The 23,308-nt window shown below is 42.5% G+C and overlaps 1 protein-coding gene across 1 annotated transcript in view; it reads right to left on the bottom strand.

The window, feature by feature from the left end:
- adamts10 (ADAM metallopeptidase with thrombospondin type 1 motif, 10) overlaps positions 1-23,308 on the bottom strand; it is an 84,323-nt gene that overhangs the window by 27,913 nt on the left and 33,102 nt on the right. The window contains exons 7-15 of the mRNA XM_079827434.1: positions 21,789-21,934; positions 21,111-21,154; positions 20,308-20,413; positions 18,323-18,469; positions 14,763-14,904; positions 12,995-13,102; positions 7,176-7,321; positions 6,471-6,534; positions 5,888-5,990 (exon numbers count right to left, since the gene is read on the bottom strand). Of these exons, the coding sequence (XP_079683560.1) occupies positions 5,888-5,990; positions 6,471-6,534; positions 7,176-7,321; positions 12,995-13,102; positions 14,763-14,904; positions 18,323-18,469; positions 20,308-20,413; positions 21,111-21,154; positions 21,789-21,934 (1,006 nt within the window). The remainder of the gene's footprint in view (positions 1-5,887; positions 5,991-6,470; positions 6,535-7,175; positions 7,322-12,994; positions 13,103-14,762; positions 14,905-18,322; positions 18,470-20,307; positions 20,414-21,110; positions 21,155-21,788; positions 21,935-23,308) is intronic.

Below are 23,308 nucleotides of genomic sequence, written 5' to 3'. Positions count from 1 at the left end.
TTGGGAGGTACATAATTATTCAAAAGTTCTCCATTAAAGGTCTTTTATGCTCTCCTAGGCTGCATTTATTTTATAAAAAAAAAAATTCAGTAGAAACAGTAATATTGTGAAATATTATGACAATTTAAAATAATTGTTCTCCACTTTAACATTACTTAAAATGTCATTTATTTCTGTGATGGTGAAACTGATTGGTGAAAAATTTTCAGCAGCCATTACACCAGTTTTCAGTTTGATCCTTCAAAAAATCATAATGCTTATATGCAAATCAATGTGCTGATTTAATGCTCAAGAAATAATGCTGCTTAAAGGGTTAGTTCACCCAAAAATGGAAATTATACCATAATTTACCCTCAAGCCATTCTAGGTGTATATGACTTTCTTATTTCAGCCAAACACAATCGGAGTTATATTAAACAAATATCCTGGCTCTTTCAAACTTTATGATGGGAGTGAACCGAAAAAGCACATCCATCCATCCATCCATCATAAAAGTAATCCATACGGCTCCAGGGGGTTAATTTAGCCCTTCTGAAGCGAGCAAATCGTTTTTGTAAGAAAAAAATCCATAATTCTAACTTTATAAACTGTAATCACTAGCGTCTGATAACGTCTGTCCGCACTTTCACAAGAGAGTCGAGTTCCGGCGTATGATGTACGTAGGCATAGCGTAAGCTTAGGTGAGAGTAGACGCAGTCTCACGGTCAAACAAATAGGGCTGGGCAACAAACTCAAGCTCCTATGACATTTCTCTTAAAAAAATTTTTTTTTAGACTTCTAATTCGTGACCGGTGTTTTGTTTTGCTCTATCCTCTGCGTTTCCACATTTGTCAATGCGTCATGCGTCGGGTCAGAGTTCACTCTTCAGCCAGAACTTGACTCGCGTACAGCCATTACCGGAAGCCAGTCAATATAGTTTATAAAGTTATAAATATGGATATTAACCCCCGAAGCCATATGGATTACCATATGGATTACTTTTATGATGGATGGATGCAGTTTTTTGGACTTCAAAAAAAGGTACCACTCACTCCAATTATAAAGTTTGGAAGAGCCAGGATATTTTTAATATAACTCCGATTGTGTTTGGCTGAAAGAAGAAAGTCATATATACCTAATGGATTGAGGTTGAGTAAAATTATTTTTTTGGTAAAATAACCCTTTAATATTTTTGTGTAAATCAATTATTTAATTAATAGAAAGTTCAAAAGAACAACTTTTATTTGAAACAGAAATATTTTGTCACATTATATATATCTTTACTGTAACTTTTATCTATTACAACCCCAAATCAGAAAAAGTTGGGACAGTATGGAAAACGCAAAAAAAAAAGAAAAGAAAAAGTGATTTCTAAATTTACTTTGACTTGTATTTCATTGCAGACAATATGAACACAAAATATTTCATGTTTTGTCTGGTCAACTTCATGTCATTCGTAAATATGCATCCTTTCCTGTCATTCAGACCTGCAACACATTTAAAAAAAAGTTGGGACAGGAGCAATTTAGGGCTAGTAATGAGGTAAAATGGTTAAATAATGATGTGATTTGAAACAGGTGATGTCAACAGGTGATTGTAATTATGATTTGGTACAAAAGCAGCATCCAAGAAAGGTCTAATCCTTTAGGAGCAAAGATGAGCCGAGGATCCCCAGTTTGCCAACAAATACGCGAGAAGATTATTGAAATGTTTAAATACAATGTTCCTCAAAGAAAGATAGGAAGAGATTTGGATATTTCACATTCAAAAGTGCATAACATAATTAAAAGATTCAAGGAATCTGGAGGAATTTCAGTGCGTAAAGGACAAGGGCCCAAGCCTAAGCTGAACAACCGTGATCTCTGATCCCTCAGGCGGCACTGCATCAAGAATCGTCATTCATCTATAAGCGATATCACCACATGGGCTCAGGACTACTTTGGCAAACCTTTGTCAAGTACCACAATACGTAGTTACATCCACAAATGCCAGTTAAAACTGTCCTGTGCCAAAAGGAAGGCCTATGTTAACAGTGTCCAGAAGCGCCGTCGACTTCTCTGGGCTCGGAGTCATCTGGGATGGACCATCACACAGTGGAAACGTGTACTGTGGTCAGATGAATCAGTATTTGAGGTATTTTTTGGGAGGAATGGACGCTGTGTGCTCCGGACCAAAGAAGAAAAGGATCATCCAGACTGTTACCAGCAACAAGTCCAAAAGCCAGGGTCTGTCATGGTATGGGGTTGTGTCAGTGCCCTTGGCAAAGGTAACTTGCACTTCTGTGAAGGCACCATTAATGCTGAAAAGTACATAGAGATTTTGGAGCATAATATGCTGTCTTCAAGAAGACATCTTTTCCAGGGACGTCCATGCATATTTCAACAAGACAATGTAAAACCACATTCTGCACACATTACAAAGTCCTGGCTGCGGAGGAAGAGGGTACGGGTACTTGATTGGCCTGCCTGCAGTCCTGACCTGTCTCCAATAGAGAATGTGAAATGCGACAACGAAGACCCCGTACTGTTGCCCACCTTAAGACTTGTTTGCAGGAAGAATGGGACAAAATTACACCTGAAACACTTCATCACTTGGTGTCTTCAGTCCCTAAACGTCTTTTAAGTGTTGTGAAAAGGAATGGCAACATTACAAAGTGGTAAATGCTTTACTGTCCCAACTTTTTTTGAAATGTGTTGCAGGTCTGAATGACAGGAAAGGATGCATATTTACAAATGACATGAAGTTGACCAGACAAAACATGAAATATTTTTTGTTCATATTGTTTGCAATGAAATACAAGTCAAAGTAAATTTAGAAATCACTTTTTTTTTTTTTTTTTTTTGCGTTTTCCATACTGTCCCAACTTTTTCTGATTTGGGGTTGTAGATATTTCTTACAGACATATATTTTTTAATTTTGAGAGGCGATGCTTTGATGAGCATGTTAGTAGCTAATAATTTGCACAGTAAAAAAAACTATAAAAAGCTGCATTTTTAGACAAGGACACATCTTATATAAACACCCTCTAAGAAATGGGGTAAGGTGAACCTGTCCTGAATCAGCCTAAATATACAGTCATTTTATTATTCAATTAGTTGACTAGTCTTTAAGGTAAACCAGGGAATAGTTGATTTGAAAAGAAAAATGTATGAAGTTTTGTTCACCTCTTAACAGATATCTATACATTTGGAAGAAAAAACATGGAAGGTGTTAAAGAGAGAGAAGGAACATACTGTACATTGATGTACTGTTTAAAAGTGCAAAGCATACTAAACACTGTATAGGTCATGTAACAAAGAAGTTAATTGACTCATAATCTCACTCATACTGGTACCAGTGTGTGATTTTGTCCCTGCTCTGGGCCTCTTTTATATTACTCTTGAAAGGCTGGTGGGTCTGAACTCATTCCCCTTGCCTGTACCTGGCAGCGGTGGTGCTAAAACTCTGTAATCTTTCTTTGGCTGCCTAAGAGCCGCTTGCCTTATCAGTTGAATCACATCTACCACAGTCTTTATGTTAAATAATAACTCTTCCTCTGTTTTATAAACCTAAAGAGGGCAGTTTTAGAGCTCCTGGCCAATATTCTGTTAGTGTTGGACTAATTTGATAAGGTCCTGGGTGCCTGTGAAAACATATACTGAAGCAGGCTTACGATGGAAACTGTGTATCCCATGAGGCTTTGCTCTGGCAGGCCATAGGTGTATTTTTGAGGTGGCTAAAAGAGGGCTTCACAGGAGTGTCTGGGTTTCAGGAGGTTCTGGTGAAAGTGTATACAGCCAGAGCACAATGCGTTGAATGGTGTATCTTATAATGCAATGCGTTTGACCTGAACTTCTGCAAAAGTGATAAAGCGTGATTTTAATCTTTTTCTGGACTCATTACTTCAACAGACTGCCAAAAGTTAAGACACTGGCTACATTTACAAGCACCCGTATAATCCGATTAAGGCAGTGGAACTGCAATGAAGTTGGAGCTCATGCGAAAAGAACGCTGTGATTAGGAAAATTTGATTATGATTATAATTAGAGTAACTATAAAAATCACAGTAAAATGTCTTACTCTCATTCTTACTGTGTACACTACTTAAAATGTAAGGGTCAGTACAATTTGTTTGGGTTTTCACAAATGGTTTTCAACTATGTTAATAGTAAGAAATATTGTCAGCACCAAATAAGCATATTAGAATGATTTCTGAAGGATCATGTGACACTGAAGACTAGAGTAATGACTGAAAATGTAGCATTACCGTCACAGGAATAAATTACACTTAATAATATGTTACATTATATTATTTTAAATTATATAACAGAAAATGCATATTTAAACTGTAATACTATTTCACAATATTCCTGATTTTACAGTATTTTTAGGGATTAAATAAAGGGGTGAACATAAGAAACTTCTTTCCAGAACATTACAAAATCTTACCAACCCCAAACTAAAAAATGCTAAAAAATGTTTACACAAAATTAGGTTAAAATTGCTAAATAACCAAATTTATTTCTGAGATGACAACTGTAAGCCACTCACTGAATTTAACATTCACGTGACCACAAAGTAGCACACTACTGTTTGAAACTTTTAGCACTGCATACTGCATGCAGTTATTATATAGTAAAAGAAAGAAAAGAAGCTAATTTAATGAATAACCAAACAAAAAGAAAGAAATTATTCATGACAAATAAAGTCAATTTCGAACCAAGTAATGCAATAATTAAAGAAAGAAAGAAAGAAAGAAAGAAAGCTTCAAACAGCGCAGGTCTAAGGTCTATATGCCACCTGACCCTAAAGCAGGGTAAAACAGCAATCTGGCACTTATTTTAACAGCTGCAAGGGATTTCCATTGTAAAATCAGCTGACTTGATGAAAGCAGCGCTTGTAGCCTGCAGTGGGCTTCTCTCTGTAAGCCATTATGTTATTGGAGGGGCAGATTAAAGGCAGTTATGTCCTTGACAGCCAGCTTCACATTCATCAAAAGCAGGAACTTAAATAGAGATTCTGAGAGTTGGCAGTCCGCAGCGCAGCATATGGATGCCAGACTGTTATCTGCACCCTCTCTCTCACTCATTATCTCTCTCACACATCTGTCCTGGACCTGAGCCAGTGCAGAGATTGGCTCTTTGGAGCATGGTGGTCCAGTCCTAATATCTAAACCACCTTCAAAAGCCCTAAACAATCTTAAACAACAACAACAGTCTTAAACATTCCCATGATCATGAAAGATGTAGGTAGGGAACTAATGGCTCATTTCCACCGAGCGGTAAAGTACAGCACAGTACGATTCGGGACATTCTGCAGTGAGTCTAGCTCCACCCTTTAGGTACCAGACTACTGTGCTAGGTACCCCCAACAGAAGGGTGCCAAAAAAGTGGTACGGTTCGGTATTTTGGTACCATTCACAACTTCTGACAATCAAAATAATTCAGAAATAATTGTGTACCGTACTGTACTGTACCGTACCGTTCGGTGGAAACAAGCCATAAGAGATCACGTGATTTTGTTCAGTTCTGAGAACAAACATTTGCATTAGTTCAAGGGATGCACCAATAGGATACAATTACTATTTTGATGCCAATATTAGATATGAATCTACATTTTGTGAGATTGATCACAAAAATCACCCCTTAATAGTCCAGATCTCTACGTGCTTTAAATAACACCAAAAATCCTGTACAGTAGAAACCTGCTTTTAATTTTAAAACAGACACAACTGCAGAAAATCTTTCTTATCCCACAATCATAAAAAAAAACATTTAGTTACCATTGGAATAAAAAATATATATGCATGTCTATGGCCAACTTTGTAGAAATGTAGCAGTTCAGAGTAAAAACAGGCTGATCAAAGTGATACAAATCAAAGTGAAATGACCAGTATGTCTCAGAACAGGTGCTTTAAGGGTATACTTACCACCCCTGTAAGGCTTCCAGGTGTAGAATTTCCCCCGGAAGGGAACGCTGTCAAAGTCTGAGCACTGAATCTCCCGAAAATCCTGAGATCCGGCTGGGCATTCCTAACCCACACAAAACTCAGTCAGTCTGAGGATCTTATGGAGCATGGCAACAGTGAACCCTTTTCTTCTATTGGAGTACGTTTACATCATTTAGAGCAGGGGTGTCCAATTCAGCTTCTGGAAGCCTAACGTCCAGCAGATTTTAGCCCCAAACTGCTTCAACACACTTGCCTGGAAGTCTAAAGACCTTGTTTGGCTGGTTTCAAGTGTGTTTAATAAGCGTTGAAGCTAAACTCTGCAGGACAGTGGCCCTCCAGGAGCAGGTTTGGACACCCATGATTTAGTTGATCAATGCATCCCAAAATGTGTCAGAGCTTCAGTCTTATCAACTAATTTAGATAATACAGAAGCACAATCCATCCACAAGCAAGCCAAATATCTTTACAACTGGGATAGGAGTTCATTTGTAAGAATTTGAACAAATGTTCTTTTGATAACAGACACACAAAAATGGAGTCAGTAAGTGACTTTCAAACTCACATCAATGTTGCAAGATCTGAAGCGCTTCCTCTCTCCCAGACAATATTTCCCTCCAACCGTTGGCCTGCATCCACACAAGGACAAGAATCAGATACATCTGAGTACAATTTCAATGTAACTCCCAATTACACAATATATTCTGCTCAAGTTCATTTCAGCCAGACATCTTCTGTCTTTCTGTCGATCTGTTAGTTTTTCCGATTTTTCCTGGCATGTCGTCAGACTAGGTTCATTGAGTACAACGGGCTGAGAGTAAGAACATTATGAATCATCAAATCACTCGTATACATTATCGTTCCAAAGTTTGGGGTTGGTAAGATTTTTTTATGTTTTTGAAAGAAGTCTCATATGGTCACCAAGGCTGCATTTATTTGATTAAATATACGGTAAAGACAGTAATATTATGAAATATTATTACAATAGAAAATAACAGTTTGAAATATTATAATGCAAAATAAATGCTTTAGTATGTTTTAAAATGTTATTTATTTTGGTGATGTCAAAGCATCATTACTCCAGTCTTCAGTTTCACATGATCCTTCAGAAATTATTTAAATATCCCTAATATTCTGATTTGGTGCTCAAGAAACATTTCTTGCTTCCATTTTTTCAGGATTCTTTGATAAACAGAAAGTTAATAAAACAGCATTTATTTCAAATATAAATCTTTTGCCAATTTATTGCATCCTTGCTTTTAGAACTCACCTGGGGCTGTCACAATGGCGAATAGAGGATGAGACTCCGCCCCCACAGGTGCGACTACACTCCTCCCATGGCGACCAGTGGCCCCACCCACCATCTACACCCTCTGGACGTGTTCCATATGGCACACACAGTCTTTTGTAGCACCACTAATGAGAAAATATCATTAATCAACATTAAATATGTCAAATGCCAATATATGGTGAACATTTATATTGTATAAAACGTTAGGTTACTGACGTAACCCCGGTTCTCTGATAACATGAAGTGAGGTATTCCACTATATGGGAACGCCTCAGTGGCGTGACCGATCGCGGAAGCACCAATAACACCACGTCTGCCAACCATGGCAGACCAATCGCTGCAGCAATCAGGGAGTCCCGTCTCCATGTATATAAACCGCAGCAACCTGGCATTTCGTCATTCTCCGCATATCTCTTCTCCGTGCAGGACAGGCAAGGAGGGCAATGTTGTGAGATACCTCACTTCATGTTATCAGAGAACCGGGGTTACATCAGTAACCTAACATTCTCTTTCAAACATTCGTTCGGTATCTCACTATATGGGATATAGACAACTCCCGTATTGCCGATATGCTGACGAAGCAGACTAAGAAAAGCTGTGTAATTCTCTGAATCATAACTCCCGACGGAGGTGAAAACAGAATAATAAGAGGAATTCACCCATTAATAAACTGCATTATACCCTAACTACTCACTCCCAGGACTGAGTGGGCTAGAGAGGGTTCAGTTTATAGAAACGAGCAAAAGTGTGCGGAGAAGACCAGCTGGCTGCCGCACAAATTTCTTTTATAGAGATGCCTCTAAACACAGCCAAGGACGTGGCCATGCCTCTAGTGGAGTGTGCTCGTAGTCCTATTGGGGGCTCTAAATTTGTATTATTGTAGCATAATACGATAGCCTCCACCACCCAGTGAGAAAGGCATTGACAGGACATAGGTCTACCTCTGTAAGAGTCAGCCCACGAGACAAATAGCTGATTACTCTTACAAAGTGAGCTGGTTCTCTGAACATACCTATGCAGAGTCCGAACCGGACATAAATTATGTAACCTCTCCTCCTCTGGGGATTGAAAAGGTGGTGGATGAAAAGCTAGTAGGTCCACAGATTGGACTGCACCAGCGTGATCAAACACCTTGGGTACAAATGCCGGGTTAGTTCTAAAAGTGACTTTTTGACCACTCATAGCGAAAATCATACATGAAGAGTGAACTGATAAAGCCTGTAGTTCACTTACCCTCTTTGCTGTAGTGAGAGCAAGTAACAGAGTAGCTTTAAGGCAATTTTATCAATGGGCTCGAAAAGGGGCTTTCGAGAGCGCGATCAAAACCACTGACCCAGGGCGGGACCAGCGGCTTCGATACCGGATGTAACCGACGTGCCCCTCTCATAAATCAACAGACGAGAGGGTGCTGGCCGATAGTCCCTGAGTTAAGACCCGCATGACATGCCGAGATAGCAGAATGATAAACCTTAATTGTGGAAAAGGCTCTGCCCTTATCTAGAAGGTCCTGTAAGAAAACCAGCACCTCCCAAACTGAACAAAAGAAAGGAACGATGTTCCTATCTGCGCATCAGAACACCCTCCATTTGAGATCATATAAAGAACGCGTTGAGGCAGCCCTTGCGTTCTGAATGGTCTCGATTATTTTCGGGGGTAACCCAGCTGCATTTAGATTTAGCCACTCACGGACCAGACCCAGAGAGCTAGTTTCTGAGGGGAGGGGTGAAGTATTTCCCCCCGTGCTTGTGAGAGGAGATCCCTGCGCGCTGGTAACGGCCATGGTTGGTCGTAGAGCAGTTGCGCAATCTCTGCAACCCACAGCCTCCCCGGCCAGTATGGGGAGATCAGAATCATTACATGTTTACCCTTCGTAGTGTCGGCTCGATCAGGCTCAACGGAGGGAGCAACTTGTTTGGCCACTCGTGGGCTAGAGCATCCACACTCAATGGTGCATCGTTGCCGACCGGAGAGAAGAACCGGGGACATTGCCACTTGAGGGTGGAGTCTCCACTCCCCGTATAGAGAATTCCCTCTGGACAGTAAATCCGCTCCCCTGTTCATTATTCCTGGCACATGTGTCGCGCGTAACGTCAGGAGGGTCCTGCTGCTCCACATAATCAGTTCTTTCGCTAACAAGTGAAGCTTGTGAGAACGTACTCCTCCTTGTCGATTTATGTAGGCTATCACCGTTGTACTGTCTGTCCTGACCAATACATGATGATTCTTGAGAAAAGACGAAAAGACGGAGCTCTCCAAAGACAGAGAGCGCTCATGCATTCTGGTGAGATGCGTACTCGGCCGCTGAGACGGCTCGTGGGGTGAATGCCCTGTGACGCAGTCCAGTTCTGGAAATCCCTCATTCACAGCAGTCCCAGGGGAACCACTGACACTGTTGAGGCCATCAGACCCAGAGTAGTCGAAGACACATTCCGAAAGAGACTAAACTCCCTCGTTGAAAGAGGGAGAGGCAGCTGAGAAATTTCTTGATGCGTTCCTCTGATAGGACCGCTCGAAACCTCACTGAATTCAACCTGAGGCCCAAGTAGACTATTTCCTGTGAGGGAATTAGACAACTCTTCGTCTGGTTTATCTTGAAATCTAATCTCTCCAGATGCGTCACTAGTGTGTATGTATCGCTCTCTGCTTGTCGCAGGGATGGTGCGCAGTTGAGCAAATCGTCCAGGTATGATGAAACTCTGACTCCTCCGTTCCTTAACGCCGTCAGAGCCGCTTCCACTTGGTAAAAAACCCTGGGCGCTAGAGCAAGGCCAAAGGGAATTTTCATATACTTGTATGCCCTGCCCTGATAAGCGAACCTCAGATATTTCCAGTGAGCAGCATCTTTGTGAAAACATATGCGTCCTGGAGGTCCACTGAGGTGAACCAATCCCCTTGACGAATACTTTGACACAAAGTTCTGAGCGAAAGCATTTTGAATTTGTACTTTCGGTGTTTGTTGAGGATCCATAAATCTAAAATGGGATGGAGACCTCCCCCTCGTTTGGGAATCACAGAATAACGGGAGTAGAAGCCCATCTGGCTTTCTTCCGTTGGAATCACTCTTATCACTCCTTTTCTCATTAAAGAGGATATTTCTTCCTCTAAAACCTGATCTGCTTCTCCTTTGACCACTGAAATTACCACTCCATTGAACACAGGAGGTTTTACAGCGAATTGAAGTCTGTATCCTCTGTCTATCGTGGTTAAAACCCAGGGACGAACTGCGCATGCGCGCCAGTTCTCCACCTGAGCAGCGAGTGAGCCCTTCCCGGCTTCGCTCACTAGCGGTACTGTGGCACCCTCTAGTGGCGAAGGAGGGGAATAACGCTCCAGTGAAGGAGTTATATTCATTTTTTTGTGAAATGTTTTTTCATCCCACTCTGCGCCCTCAGCCCTTGGCCTGGATGCAACAGTGAAAACTATTTGTACTGGGATGCTTGTGCACTTTTGTCTTTCCTCCCTCAGAACAAACCTCGTAGATGGAGGGAGAGACCATTCTTTGGGGGGTGCCCGAGTAACATGGGCCCTTTTCCCCTGAACACTGGACTTTGAACTGTCCACACAAACGCATTGCACATTTACATTCCTTCTCCGTATCCCTGCGGGAGGGAGAAAGGAATCGTTTTGCAGGGATGGGACAGAGAAACCCTGAGTGCTGTCTCCAAACCCCTCTTCTTGCCAAACTGATGTCTCAGGTCGACCGTCTCTTCTTGTTTCCCTGAGGGGTGGCCGACCGATGTTTCGCTGTTGCAGCTGCAATTTCCGTATCACGAAACCAGGCTTTGACTGAGGGGCCCGCGTTTCCTGGCTGTTGTGGTGGAGCAGGACGGGAAGGTTGATATTCAGAGTGCCCTCCTCTACCTGAAGGCCTGAAATTCGGACGGCTCGGGTGATAAGGGCAAGCTGACGGCTTTCTGGGGAGACAGACCTCGAATGCTTCTCCCTCTTTTTTCTCACATTGTTGGCGCATAGCTGAGGCCGTCGCGCCGAACATGGCCTTTGGATCGATAGGGGCATCTAAAAACTCCACTTTTTGTTTGTCAGAGAGGCCTGACAAACCCAGCCATAGTGATCTCTCTCCCACAACCGCTAAGCCCATATTCCGACCGCAACTTTGAACTGCTCCGCGGGACGTGCGCAGGTTTAAATCTGCGATGACGCATATCTCCTCCCAGAGCGCTGGGTTGGGAGAACCGGAGTCCAGCTGACGATCCATCTTCTCTAATAACTCCGCTGGATAGGCTGTAAGGAGGGACGTCGCGTTCAAAGCACGGACAGCCAGTGCAGAAGATTTATAAATCTTTTGAAAAACAGAGGTGGGGAAGCGCTCTGTTTTCCCTGGCAGCGAGGCTCCGGCTGAAGAGAGCGCTGCCCTGCGATTCCGGTGCAGATGACTCGCAATGATTCTACCGGGGGAGGATCCGCCATCCCCAAATCCTCCATTACCTGAACATCCAGCCTCGAGAAGCCCTTGACAGGTACTCGGTGGGAAAAGGGCTCATCCCAAAACCTCTTCAATTCAGCCACACAAGCCGGAACGGCTGAGATAAGCTCCTTCGCTGGAGGGAGACGTGATGGAAGTCTCTTTCCATCATACAAGTCTCTCACAGCTCCCTGATCTGCTAGTTGGGATGGCCAGTCGATCGCCAGTCTGGCCGCGGCCCTGCGACAGACCTCTAGGAGGTCTGCATCCATCTGCACGGGGGTGGGTGAGCTCTCATCCTGTGCGCGCAGCAGACGCGACTGCATCGGGGTAAGAATAGCATCTTCATCCTCGTCATCCTCGCCCTTGAGGATGGTCGACAGAACTTCGTCATCGTCCTCTCTCGCTAACGGATCTCCGAACAGCGGGGGAAGGACGGGTGACACCTTCTCCATCATCTCACTCCATGAGCTGGAGGCCTGTGGTGGACAATCAATCGGTTCCTCTCTGGGTTGAACAAAGTGGCATGGGTCCGATTTCCCAGCTACTGCGACACGAAGCCTTTGCTCTCGGGTCTTAACCGAGAATGTTGCGCAGTGAGGACAGCCCTCGGGGTTGGACAGCGCTACCTGAGCGTGTTTAGCGCCCAAACAGGACATGCAGAGACCGTGTGAATCCTTCGCAGAAATCCAAATTCCGCAAGCACACGGATGAGGAAGACGGCCTTTTCCTCCGGGGCTCTCTGGTTCTTTTGCAGTGGCCATGAAGCCTGCACTCTCTTCGTACGGTAAGCCCACCACGACGTGAAACTAATGTTAGTACAGAGCTGTGCTGTGATAGATAGCTATTTTCCTTCTTTTTGGTGCGTGGTGAGCGTGCCAAAAACGTGGAAAATTAAATAAATAGAACTTAAAGCTGAAAACTCGACTTGACGCGTTAGTTATCTTGCTCTAAGTTGCAAGTCACTCGACAAACGTTAAGAATCTATTGCGTTTGGGACGTTACCTTGCGGCTCCGTCAGTAAACCGTTGAGCAATAATTCCCAAAGTCTGCTGAGGACAGCTTCGGAAATCGTCACGGGGAAGAGAGCGAGAATGACGAAATGGCAGGTTGCTGCAGTTTATATACAGGGAGATGGGACTCCATGATCGCTGCAGCGATTGGTCTGCCATGGTTGGCAGACGTGGTGTTATTGTTGCTTCCGCAATCGGTCACGCCCTGAGGCGTTCCCATATAGTGAGATACCGAACGAATGTTTGAATGAGAACCATTTAATTATCAAATATGATCTACCCATCAAGCCAAATAAGGCTCTGTTTCCTGAGCCTTGATTTATCTGTGTTCTGATATTCCTCCCAGAATTCGCTGTGCTTACCCCTTTTTCGATGGTGCTGGTCTGACAGATGGTGCCCTCAGCTGCTGGGATACTACTGGTGATGCAGCGATTCCCTTTACTCATGCACCAAAGCTCACTGCACACTTCCTGAACACACACACACAAGCCACTAAACAAAACTCCAGACAATGTGGAAAAAACAGACATTAAGAAACACTCAAGAGGCTGAAGAACTGAGTGGAAAGAGTAGAAGTAGGACATTCCTTCACCAAAAAACGTCCTTCAACGTGGCCATGTGACTGCTAAGGTGCTCTGAGAGTTGCTATGATACTGTGGATGGTTGCTGCAGTATTGCTATGGTAATTGCCCTTATATACTAAGGTAATGAATGTTTGTTACTGTATATTCATGTATGATGCTATTTACATGATACTTTAAATAATATTATAGTACTTCCATGGTATGTCCCCAAAAAAAATGGTTATACCATGGTACTTTTTTTGCCACATCTCATGATGTAGATCAGTTTTACAGTAGATAAGCCACACACTGTGCTTTAGATCTACCCAATAACTTCCTGCTTTATTAGACTACATAGTTACAGTGAGAGCTGAACTAGTGTGTGTAATCCTCCTCCAGATGTTCAGTTTCCTGCACTGGCATCCCATAAAGCAGTCAATACCTAAAGCTCGACTTAACATAAGCAGATATTGCTCACTTTACAGACTCCACTGCGTGTCTGTGGAGGTGTAAAGGTCAACCATGGCTGGCAGAGAATAAAGCCAAAAACCCAAAAATTGCTAATTTTTGACCAACATGTGGTTTTGGACTAAAGTGGCAAACTGCCAGCGGGGGGGGGCAAAAAAATGGAATGTTACAGGCAGTGAAAGGTAGAGCTACCATCTGGTGCAGATTTACAGAGAGAAAGAGAAAAAGATAGAAAGAGGGAGGGATGGAGAGAGTGTGCTAAATGATTTACTGTGGGGATATAAAGGCAACCTGGATAGGACCACAACCCACAATTCATCTGTCCAAAGACGACACTTCAGCATTGATGTCTTACTGTAGGATGGTTATATATTTCTAATATATATATATATATTTATACTATACAATATAATTGACATAAAACATTTTTTTTAAACGTAAACAATTTTTGAACAAGTTCACCCAAAAATGAAAAGAAATATTTTAGCAAACAATGGCCAAAATTTTTGTCTGTTTCTCTCTCTTTAGAATACAATAAATATTGCACATGGGTCATATCAACCATTTTAATGGTTACTTCAAGGTACATTCCAAGGTACTTTAAAGAATAGCATGGTGGTGCTTTCATGGTATATGTCCAAAAACATAGCATTACCATGGTATTTTTTTTGTTTTTGTTACCGACACAATATACGTCTCTAATAATTATAGCACAGTGCTGTTCTTGTATGGTGATCTACACTATTGTTCAATAGGTTTAGAGGCAGTTTGATTTTTAATTTTTTTTTTGAAAGCTGCATTTGATAAAAATACATTAAAAACTCTAAATCTGAAATTTATTACAATTTAAAATAAACTGTTTTACTATTTATTTTCTTTTACAGGATTCTTTCATGAATAGAAAGTTCAATCTTACTGACCCCAAACCATTGAATGATAGTGTAGATCAGGAAAAAACATGGTATTACCATGGTCCCATAGTCAAAAATCATGCTGATCTGCATTTTTAATAGATGATGATGATGATGTTGATGATGATGATGGAATTTTCTTTCTTGGGTGAAGAGCTGTTGTCAATTACACTGAGTGATGCAAGTACCCCGTATTTACACTGACGAGACTTCACTCCGTACTGGAAGCGGCACTGCTCGTCTGCATCATAGGCTTGGCCAGGGGCTGTGGTGGGATAAACAAATTCCTGTTTGGGGGGAATATTGTTCAGGCAGGAACCCATGCCAGAGCTAAGAAACAGAAAGAAAATAGAACGAGTGTGTCAGAAGTGATGGAAGTCTAAAGGCTAGTTCATACTGCCCTGATGCCAACAAACACGGATCTAAAACAACTCACAACTGTAGGAATTTAGTGTGTTAACTGTTTACATTTATTGTGGCAGAGTGAATCAGCTTCAAGGGTTAAGGAACCTGTTTTAATCCCTATTGTAAGCCATTTACCCAATGTGACACTAAGTCTTTTCAATTTTAATATATTTTAGCTTTATTTATTCACGTGATGGCGTAGCTGAGTTTTTTTATCAGCATTACTCCAGCTTTCACTGTCAAATGATCCTTCAGCAATCCTTCAGTATGCTGATTTGATTTCTTATTATCAATTTTGAAAACAGTTGCTGCTTAATATTTTTATTCAGGATTCTTTGATGAAAAGAAAGTTCAAAAGAACAAAACAAATCAATCTTTTTTAACATTACTATTACTAATGTTTTTACTGTCACTTTAAATCAATGCATCTTTCTCATTTTCTCCCTAACCCTCCCTGAAAAGGGAACATGACACTGCGTCAGAATGTTGATGCTATGGGAATGTACAACAAATCAAACAATGAAACAATAAAGGATACCCAGACCAAACATTGTCAGCTTCTGACTGGCTGAAGTCACTCACCATCAGGCATGCAGGAAGTATGGCAAAGTGACCCAGCGTCTCGTTGCCTTCTCAGGGAACCAGGAATATAGTCATAACCAAGGCATTCCCTTTTGAGGGAACTCAATGCTGCATCAGAATGTTGATGCTATAGGAACGTTCATACCCACAATGCCACACTGAACAAAATGCCTGCCCAAGTGTGAATTATGGCAAGCACAAACTTAGCTGTAGAATCTGATAGATGTGTATGGAGAGGCCCAGCCTGCCGCATCACAAACATTTTGAAGGGAAAGCCCTGACAACAAAGCCTTAGAGGCAGCCATACTTCTTGTAGAATTGGCTCTTTCGCCTAGAGGTGAAGGAAGGCTGCGTGGCCTTCCTTCACCTCTAGGCGAAAGAGCCTCATAAGCCAAAGAAATACTCTCAAACTCATAAGTCAAAGAAATAGCCTCAATAATCCACTTGCTTATGCTTTGCTTAGATGCTAAGGAACCCTGTATGGATCCCAAAGGATCTCCTACCCTCTTCAGAGATGCAATAGCAAGCAAGAAAGCAGTCTTGAGAGTAAGGAATTTCTCTGAGACCGACTCAATAGGCTCAAAGGGTGCCATAGATAACCCCTCCAGAACAAAGGCCAAATCCCATGGTCGGAACTCTTGACTTTTGCAGGACTCAGCACGAAGTAGGAAGCAGCAATGACCGCCACATAAATCTTTAGAATGGATGGGGTTAACCCAGCAGAAACATTATCCTGAATGAACTCCAGCTCTGAACCTACCGGGCAGTTAACTGGGTCCAACTGGCATTCTCTGAAACATAAAGTGAAGAGTCTCCACTTTAAGGCATACAATCTCCTTGTGGATGGAGCTCTAGAGTTCAGAATGGTCTCAACAACCTCAGTTGAGAGAGTTGAGAGGTTGAGAAGGTTATAGATCGTGCACGCTGCCTGGAACAGAAGATCCCTCCTGACGGGAATCTCCCACAGAGAGCCATCTAGGAGAGAGATCAGGTCCGAGAACCATACTTGGGCCAGCCAGAACTGGCTCCTAGTAGCAGAAGAACCCTCTCTAGAACTCTGAAGGAAATCAGGGGAAATATGTAGACGTAGCCTCAGCCATTTCCGAACCATGTCATTCAACCCCAATGGAGCTGGATGCATGAGGAAGAACCAGAGCGGACAGTGCGTCACCTCCTCTGATACGAAAATGTTTACTTCCGCCTAGCCGAACCACCTCCAAATCAAGGAGGACCGCCCTCAGGCCCATGAAGGAAGTGTCTGTTGTAAGCATTTTGCAATGACAAGACGCCCCCAACATGGGACCCTGGGCCACATCACTAGGGTACGAAGGCATCTGTGAGTAACCCTGATGATGCAAAAAATGGATTGGCCCTCAGGGAAAAACCCTTGGTCTTGAGCAACCACTGCAATGTACAGAAGACCAAAAAGAATCATATTGGATGCAGCTGCCAGTCCCAACAATCTTTGATTCTATTTTATAGTGACGGCTTGGCCTCTGATCTTGTCTACAGCTGAGTGAATCGACTCAGTAGCAGTAGACAGATGTGCCTACACCGTAGTTGAGTCCATACCACCCCTATAAAAGTAGTTCTCAGTAGTGGGGAAAGCACACTCTATTCAGAGTTTAGTCTTAACCCCATGTGGGCAAGGACGACAGCTCAATCATGAACTGCCATTTCCTCAGATTGAGCTAGAATCAACCAGGTCTCCAACAGAGAAGTCTTGTCCTTTTCCTTTATACCAAACAAGTTTAGCCATAGGTGTCATGGAACGGCTAATGACACAGACCATTTCCTTGGTGGCCAGGAGAGACAAATCTGTGGCCCGGCGCAACTTTCACAGCATATTTTAAGAAGATATTTTGAAGAATTTGCTTAACAAAACAGTTGATGATTAACCAAAGAGCCTTCCATAGTATGCGAAAAAATACTATGGAAGTCAATGGTCTCCAACATTCTTCAAAATATCTTCTTTTGTGTTCAGAAGAAGAAAGAAAGCTGTACAGGGTTTGGAACAACTTGAGGGTGAGTAAATGATGACAGGGTTAGGGTTAGCACACATTGGCAGCTCAGCTCCCAAGCAGGCCACACACAGATCGTGCGTGTCCCCTCCCATAATATAACACGGGAAGGGAGCCATACTAGTTTCCTACAGGACAAAATACACCAAAAGACAGAGACGGATTCACACAGCGCTCTGAAGGCACAGAAGCTGATGATGTTTGGGCCGGGTATCTTTTATTGCTTCCGTGGAATGCCGTCATTCGCCCTGGATGAATGAAATTGGAGTGATTTCACACATGGTTCAGACATAGAAGCGTTCCCATAGCGTCAACATTCTGATGAAGCATTAAATGGTTTAACGGTAATGTAACTCGCAGGAACTGTTTAACAGTAATGTAACTATTTGAAATGAAATAAAATAACATTTGATTAAATGTAATAAAAATTCACTAAAATCTATGAAAACAGAAAATGTGCACTAGCTGTCAGCAGATTACAGGCACATGAACAATTATTAATCAGCCTGTATATTGGCCTATCATTAATTATAAGTACCTTGTGTAACAAATGGCTCTTATACAACATGATAGGCTGAGTTTGTGTTTGAGTTTAAAAAGATATTCACATCAATTATATTCATAATACAATACTTTTAAAAATGTATGATACTGTAATCCAATGTTGATACAGTCAATATTTCACACTAAATAAGTAAACCTCAGATGAAATACAGATCAGTATCAGGCAGCAAACGCACTCAAGGAAGTTGGTGATGTAATCACGGCTGCAGGCAGACCAGACGAAGGGGTTAGTCTTCATGGTGATGTGGGCAGCCATGAGTTTAGCAGTCTCCTGACTGCGCACGCCACACGCATTGCCAACACCATCATGATTCATCCCAAACCTGAAAGAGAGAGATGAATGATTTTATGGAAGTATAAAAAAATGGAATCCCATGGTCCAGGTTACAGAATGTGAACGCACACACAAACCCATCAGCACCTCACACAACTTATGTAATCCTACACACAGTCAAACATATGCCTCCTTGTCTAGACAGCCCCAGTGCGCAGCGTCATATGGCCGTCAGTTCAAAGGTACCTGGACGAACCATTAGGACCAGACCACTAATGACTTCACCACCTATGAAAACAGCTCAGAGGCCTGTGAGCGTAGCCAAGGCAACAGAATACTGGGTGACCTAGCACAAACAGCTCAGATCCGAACAATGATAGCGACCCAAAAAAAAAAAAACGCTTTTCAACTACCAAAACAGCAGAAATGACAACAGAATTTCCTTTCATGGAAGTATTCCGAAGGTTTGAGGAATGATATGTGCAGGAAGTGGCGCGATATCAGCCAGGCGTGCCCATAAATCCATATGCATGATTAAGCTGCAGAAAGCGAATGGAATGCTGGGCCACCAAGTAAAACAATACTTCAGCGTCTTGGAGTGCAAGAAACCACAAATGAAAAACCCAATGTAAGTCGCCTGGAGCATCAGAGTCTGCCGTCACTAGCTCCACTAACAAGATATAAATATTGCAAGACTGAGAGAAAATATTAGTGCAGTTGTTGTTAATGAGAATTATTTATATTTAAACAGCTCCAGTGGCTTTATAGCATATCCTTTAATTTAACCCAAGTTTGTTTTGGTAGGCCACTTAGAGTAGAGGTCAAATGTCAAGGGTTAGAGTTGAAAGGGTATGCCCTAATGACATAAGTAGGTAGGAATTTCAGAGCGCTGATGTATTGCTAACCTATCCTAGAGGGAACAGTGAAGATTTTGGAATATATACCTACATAATATAGTCACAGTTATTGAAAACAGGCATGTGGCAAGCAGTCGAGGCAGAGGGACCGTGAGAGAATGGCACGAGGCCGGTGGTGTGATTGAAAATGCCGCACCAGTCTCGTATATCTCACGGAGGAGCTTGGAAGCATAAAAGGAGGAGCGACAAGAGGATGAAGGACGAGAGAGGACCAGGCCTGGATTTTATGTTGTGTTTTGTTTATGTTTTATTATGTGTTTGCGCGGCAGCCGTCTGTGAGGGGCTGCCTGCGTTACATTCAGTTTGTGTTTATTTATTTATTAAAATCTTTGACTGTTCGCCGGTTCCCACCTCCTTCTTCCCTGAATAAAAGACTGTGTTACATTGGTGCCGAAACCCGGGAAAAAGGAGGCGTACTTCACTGTCGTCGCTCCTCCTTTAATGCATCCGAGGTACTCCGTGCGATACGAGACCGGTGCGGTGCGCAGATGGCGCTCATTATCAATCATTATTTTCATTTTACATTTGTATTATTTTATTAATTATTAACTTGTCATCAACACACACACACACACACACACACACACACACACACACATACACACTGTCGTTCCCTCAAGATCCCACAGTTTCCCAGTTTAGGAAACCCTGAGCAACATAAATAAAAATGTTAAGAACAATTTAAGGCCATTTTCCATTTAATATAGGCTATTAATATAGCTTGCACCTATCCCAGGCTTTCTCACTTGCACCTACCTATCGTTAAGACAATGTAGAAAAGAATGTAGCAATTTTTGTAGCATAAATGTGTACATGAAGATACAATAACAAAGACATTTGCGTGATTTCACCTTACTGAAATCTAACCTTGACTCAAAGCAAACAGCATCAATCATCAAGCTCCCGGCTGAAAGGAGCAGAAGAACAAAAGACACTGTAGGAGCATTTGGAGGTTTTGGAAATGACTCACGTGTGTCCAATCTCGTGTGCAATGGTGAAAGCAGTGGCCAGACCAATGTCTTCATTGATGCTGCAGCTTCTCTCTGGCTCACACATACCGCCAACAGGTGCCAGACCTGACACAGACACGTGTGTGCACATGGCCACAGTGACATGGACACACACACACACACACAACACACACACACACACACACACACACACACACACACACACACACACACACACACACACACACACACACACACACACACACACACACACACACACACACACACATATATGCTACAATACTATCCACCTTATTTTTTATATAAGAGCAGGAACAGTAATTTTTCATTTGATTTTTAACTTTTAGCTCCACAAAACAGTTGTGCTGACAGATATTGTAAACTTGTTTTTGTTATCATATATTATTTTAATGCATTATCACAATCATAAACACAATTGTTTGTTGTGCAATAGTTTTACAATTTACAGCAATTTGTCATTCTTCAAGTTGTTTACCTATAGCGGCTAATTAATCTAAAGTCTCACACATTCACATGAAATAGCTTACTTCTGCGTTTAAAAATAAGGTGGATATGCAAATACATATATGCAAATATTATACAAGCCCCACTACAGTACTACTCATTAGTTAATTCATGAATTAGTCTCTACAAACTAATCTAAAGCAAATGTAAAAACTATACAGTACCAATAAACCTTCGATTAGCTATGTTATGAACAGAGAAGAAGTGAGAATTTGACAAACATTTAATATATGCAGACAGATAAGTCAATGGATGGATGAATGGATGAATGGCTTACCAAGTGTTCCACAGGGTTTGTTCTTGTAGATACAGATGTCATACCTGAAAACACACCACAGACATATTTCTGATGTTTTGATGGGGTGAATGAACTTCTTGCGTTTCCACAGAATAAACACAAACTCAGATACCAGAGCTGTGAGACAGTTCACAGACTGGACACTTTCCTGATAAGAGAGTGAAGACAATGAAAGGAAACGCTTGATGCATCCAGCAGACATACCCTCTGATACAAGCCTCCAATATAAAGACTCAACACTTGTCTTTCTCTCTGTCTATCTCCTTCACTCTCACTCTCTATTTCTTTCTCAAACTTCACACATACCTCACACACTCAGCTTTCTGGCGCAGGAATTCAGACCAACTCCTCATTGTGTAGATTAAAGCTATAGCAGATTTACCATAAATCGCTAGTTCGTCCAAACACACATTTCAAGTACTTTAAAGCCATTTTAAAATTATGACCTGTTGCCTTTAGAACCAATGGAGTGCTACAAAATTTTAGACAGGTGTTAGTGTGCATGCGTTTAAAAAAAGGTACACATTTAAAAAAAGGTATACATTTAAACAAAAGCATATACTGACATAGTCAAAATTTAGGTCTCTGAGCTATCAAAAGAGTTAAATAGGCCTAACACAACCCCACAAACAGAGCTAGAATCATCTGCATGCTAACCTGGTGATGAGGACTGCTGTATCATGGTGTGCGATTCCATTGTCAGGGATGGCATTCCCATGACCGTTCCGGTGCAGGATGGACTTTTGCCACTTGCAGAAACTGTCTAAAGACTTTCCTGCATGATGGTTTACCTCCAGTGAGGGCTGAAAAGAGAAAAATTGTCAGGTGAAACAGAGGACCCAAGAGCGAAGGCAGGTACAATGACAATCTTCAATGTAGACAGAAACAAAGGCCGTCAGCCGTGCAGAGGACGCTGATCTGGACCAAACGTAAAAGTCAATAACTTGTAGGTGAAAGAACCAGGCTCCATAGCGGACAGGCAGATCAGGCGCCACTCAGTCCCCAGTCGGCAGACACCGCACCGCAGACAGCAGCGAGGATGTCGGCCACAAGCAGCAGGGCGACTGGGCAGAGAACAGGCGTGACGAACACAGCCAGACAAGACACGACAGGACAGGACACGACTACGAAACTTGATCAATGTAGAGTCACTAGCAGATAAAGCAAAGACCACAGACACGGGCATACATAATGACAATAATCTGACAAGGAAGCTGAGAGAACTGCAGAGTAAAGTAGCAGAGAGAATCAGGGTAGAGAAAAAAACAGGTGCGGTGACAATCAGCGAGATCACTGGTTGCGATGGCAAACAGCTGAGTGATAGTAGCAGTGGGAGAGAGAGCGAGAGAGTGAGAGAGAGCTGGCGCTCCCGAGGTAGAGGCCTGGCGAGTGCAAAAGAAATACTCGATGAGCGAGCGGTCCAGGACGTCCCGGGCCGGAATCCAACTTCTCTCCTCAGGACCATAACCCTCCCAATCGACTAAAAACTGGACAAAAATCCAGCAGCCTCAGAACCCTATAAACAGGAGAACCGTCTACAAGAACAGGAACGGAGGTGGGGTGGGACGGGACGGGGGCACATAACGGGGTAAGCTGAGTCGAACCGCCACTGGACTAAGAATCTTAACAATGGGAAAAGGCCCAAAGAAACGAGGCACTAGTTTGCGGAAGGTAGGGATGTGACGGTGAGGAAATTTCCCCACCGGTTAATTGATGTGTGACAACACCAGTAATACCGTTATCACCGGCGGAGGCTTTTAAATCACTAATTCTATCTAACCGAAAGTAACATGCACACGACCGCTCTGAACTGAAAACGTGCCAGTGCGCACACACCGTGAATGACAGCTCGTCTGTAAATGCGCGCTCTGTGAGGCCATGGGGTGCGTCTCAATCAGTTCCCTAGTTCAGTAGTCAGGGCACTGATCAAGCATTGATCAGTCTATGATTGAGATGCACGCCATGAATGAATAACAGTTCGTCTGTAAAGCCTTGTTTATACTCGGTGCGCGCGGCAAAAATAAATGCGCGCAGTCAGCGTATCGCGGAGGCTCGCACTGCGGAGCCAGGCGAAAGTAAACAATGCGCGCTCTGTGTGGCCGTGCACATTTTACTTTCGGTTTTGAATTAGCGCCAATTCGGCTGCGGGTTGCTTGATTTGTGGGTTCATTAGCCTA

This window comes from Gobio gobio (assembly GCF_949357685.1).
Source record: "Gobio gobio genome assembly, chromosome: 10".
Taxonomy (NCBI): domain Eukaryota; kingdom Metazoa; phylum Chordata; class Actinopteri; order Cypriniformes; family Gobionidae; genus Gobio; species Gobio gobio.
The sequence above is the reverse complement of the archived record's forward strand: the minus strand, read 5'-3'. Positions and strand labels throughout refer to the sequence as shown.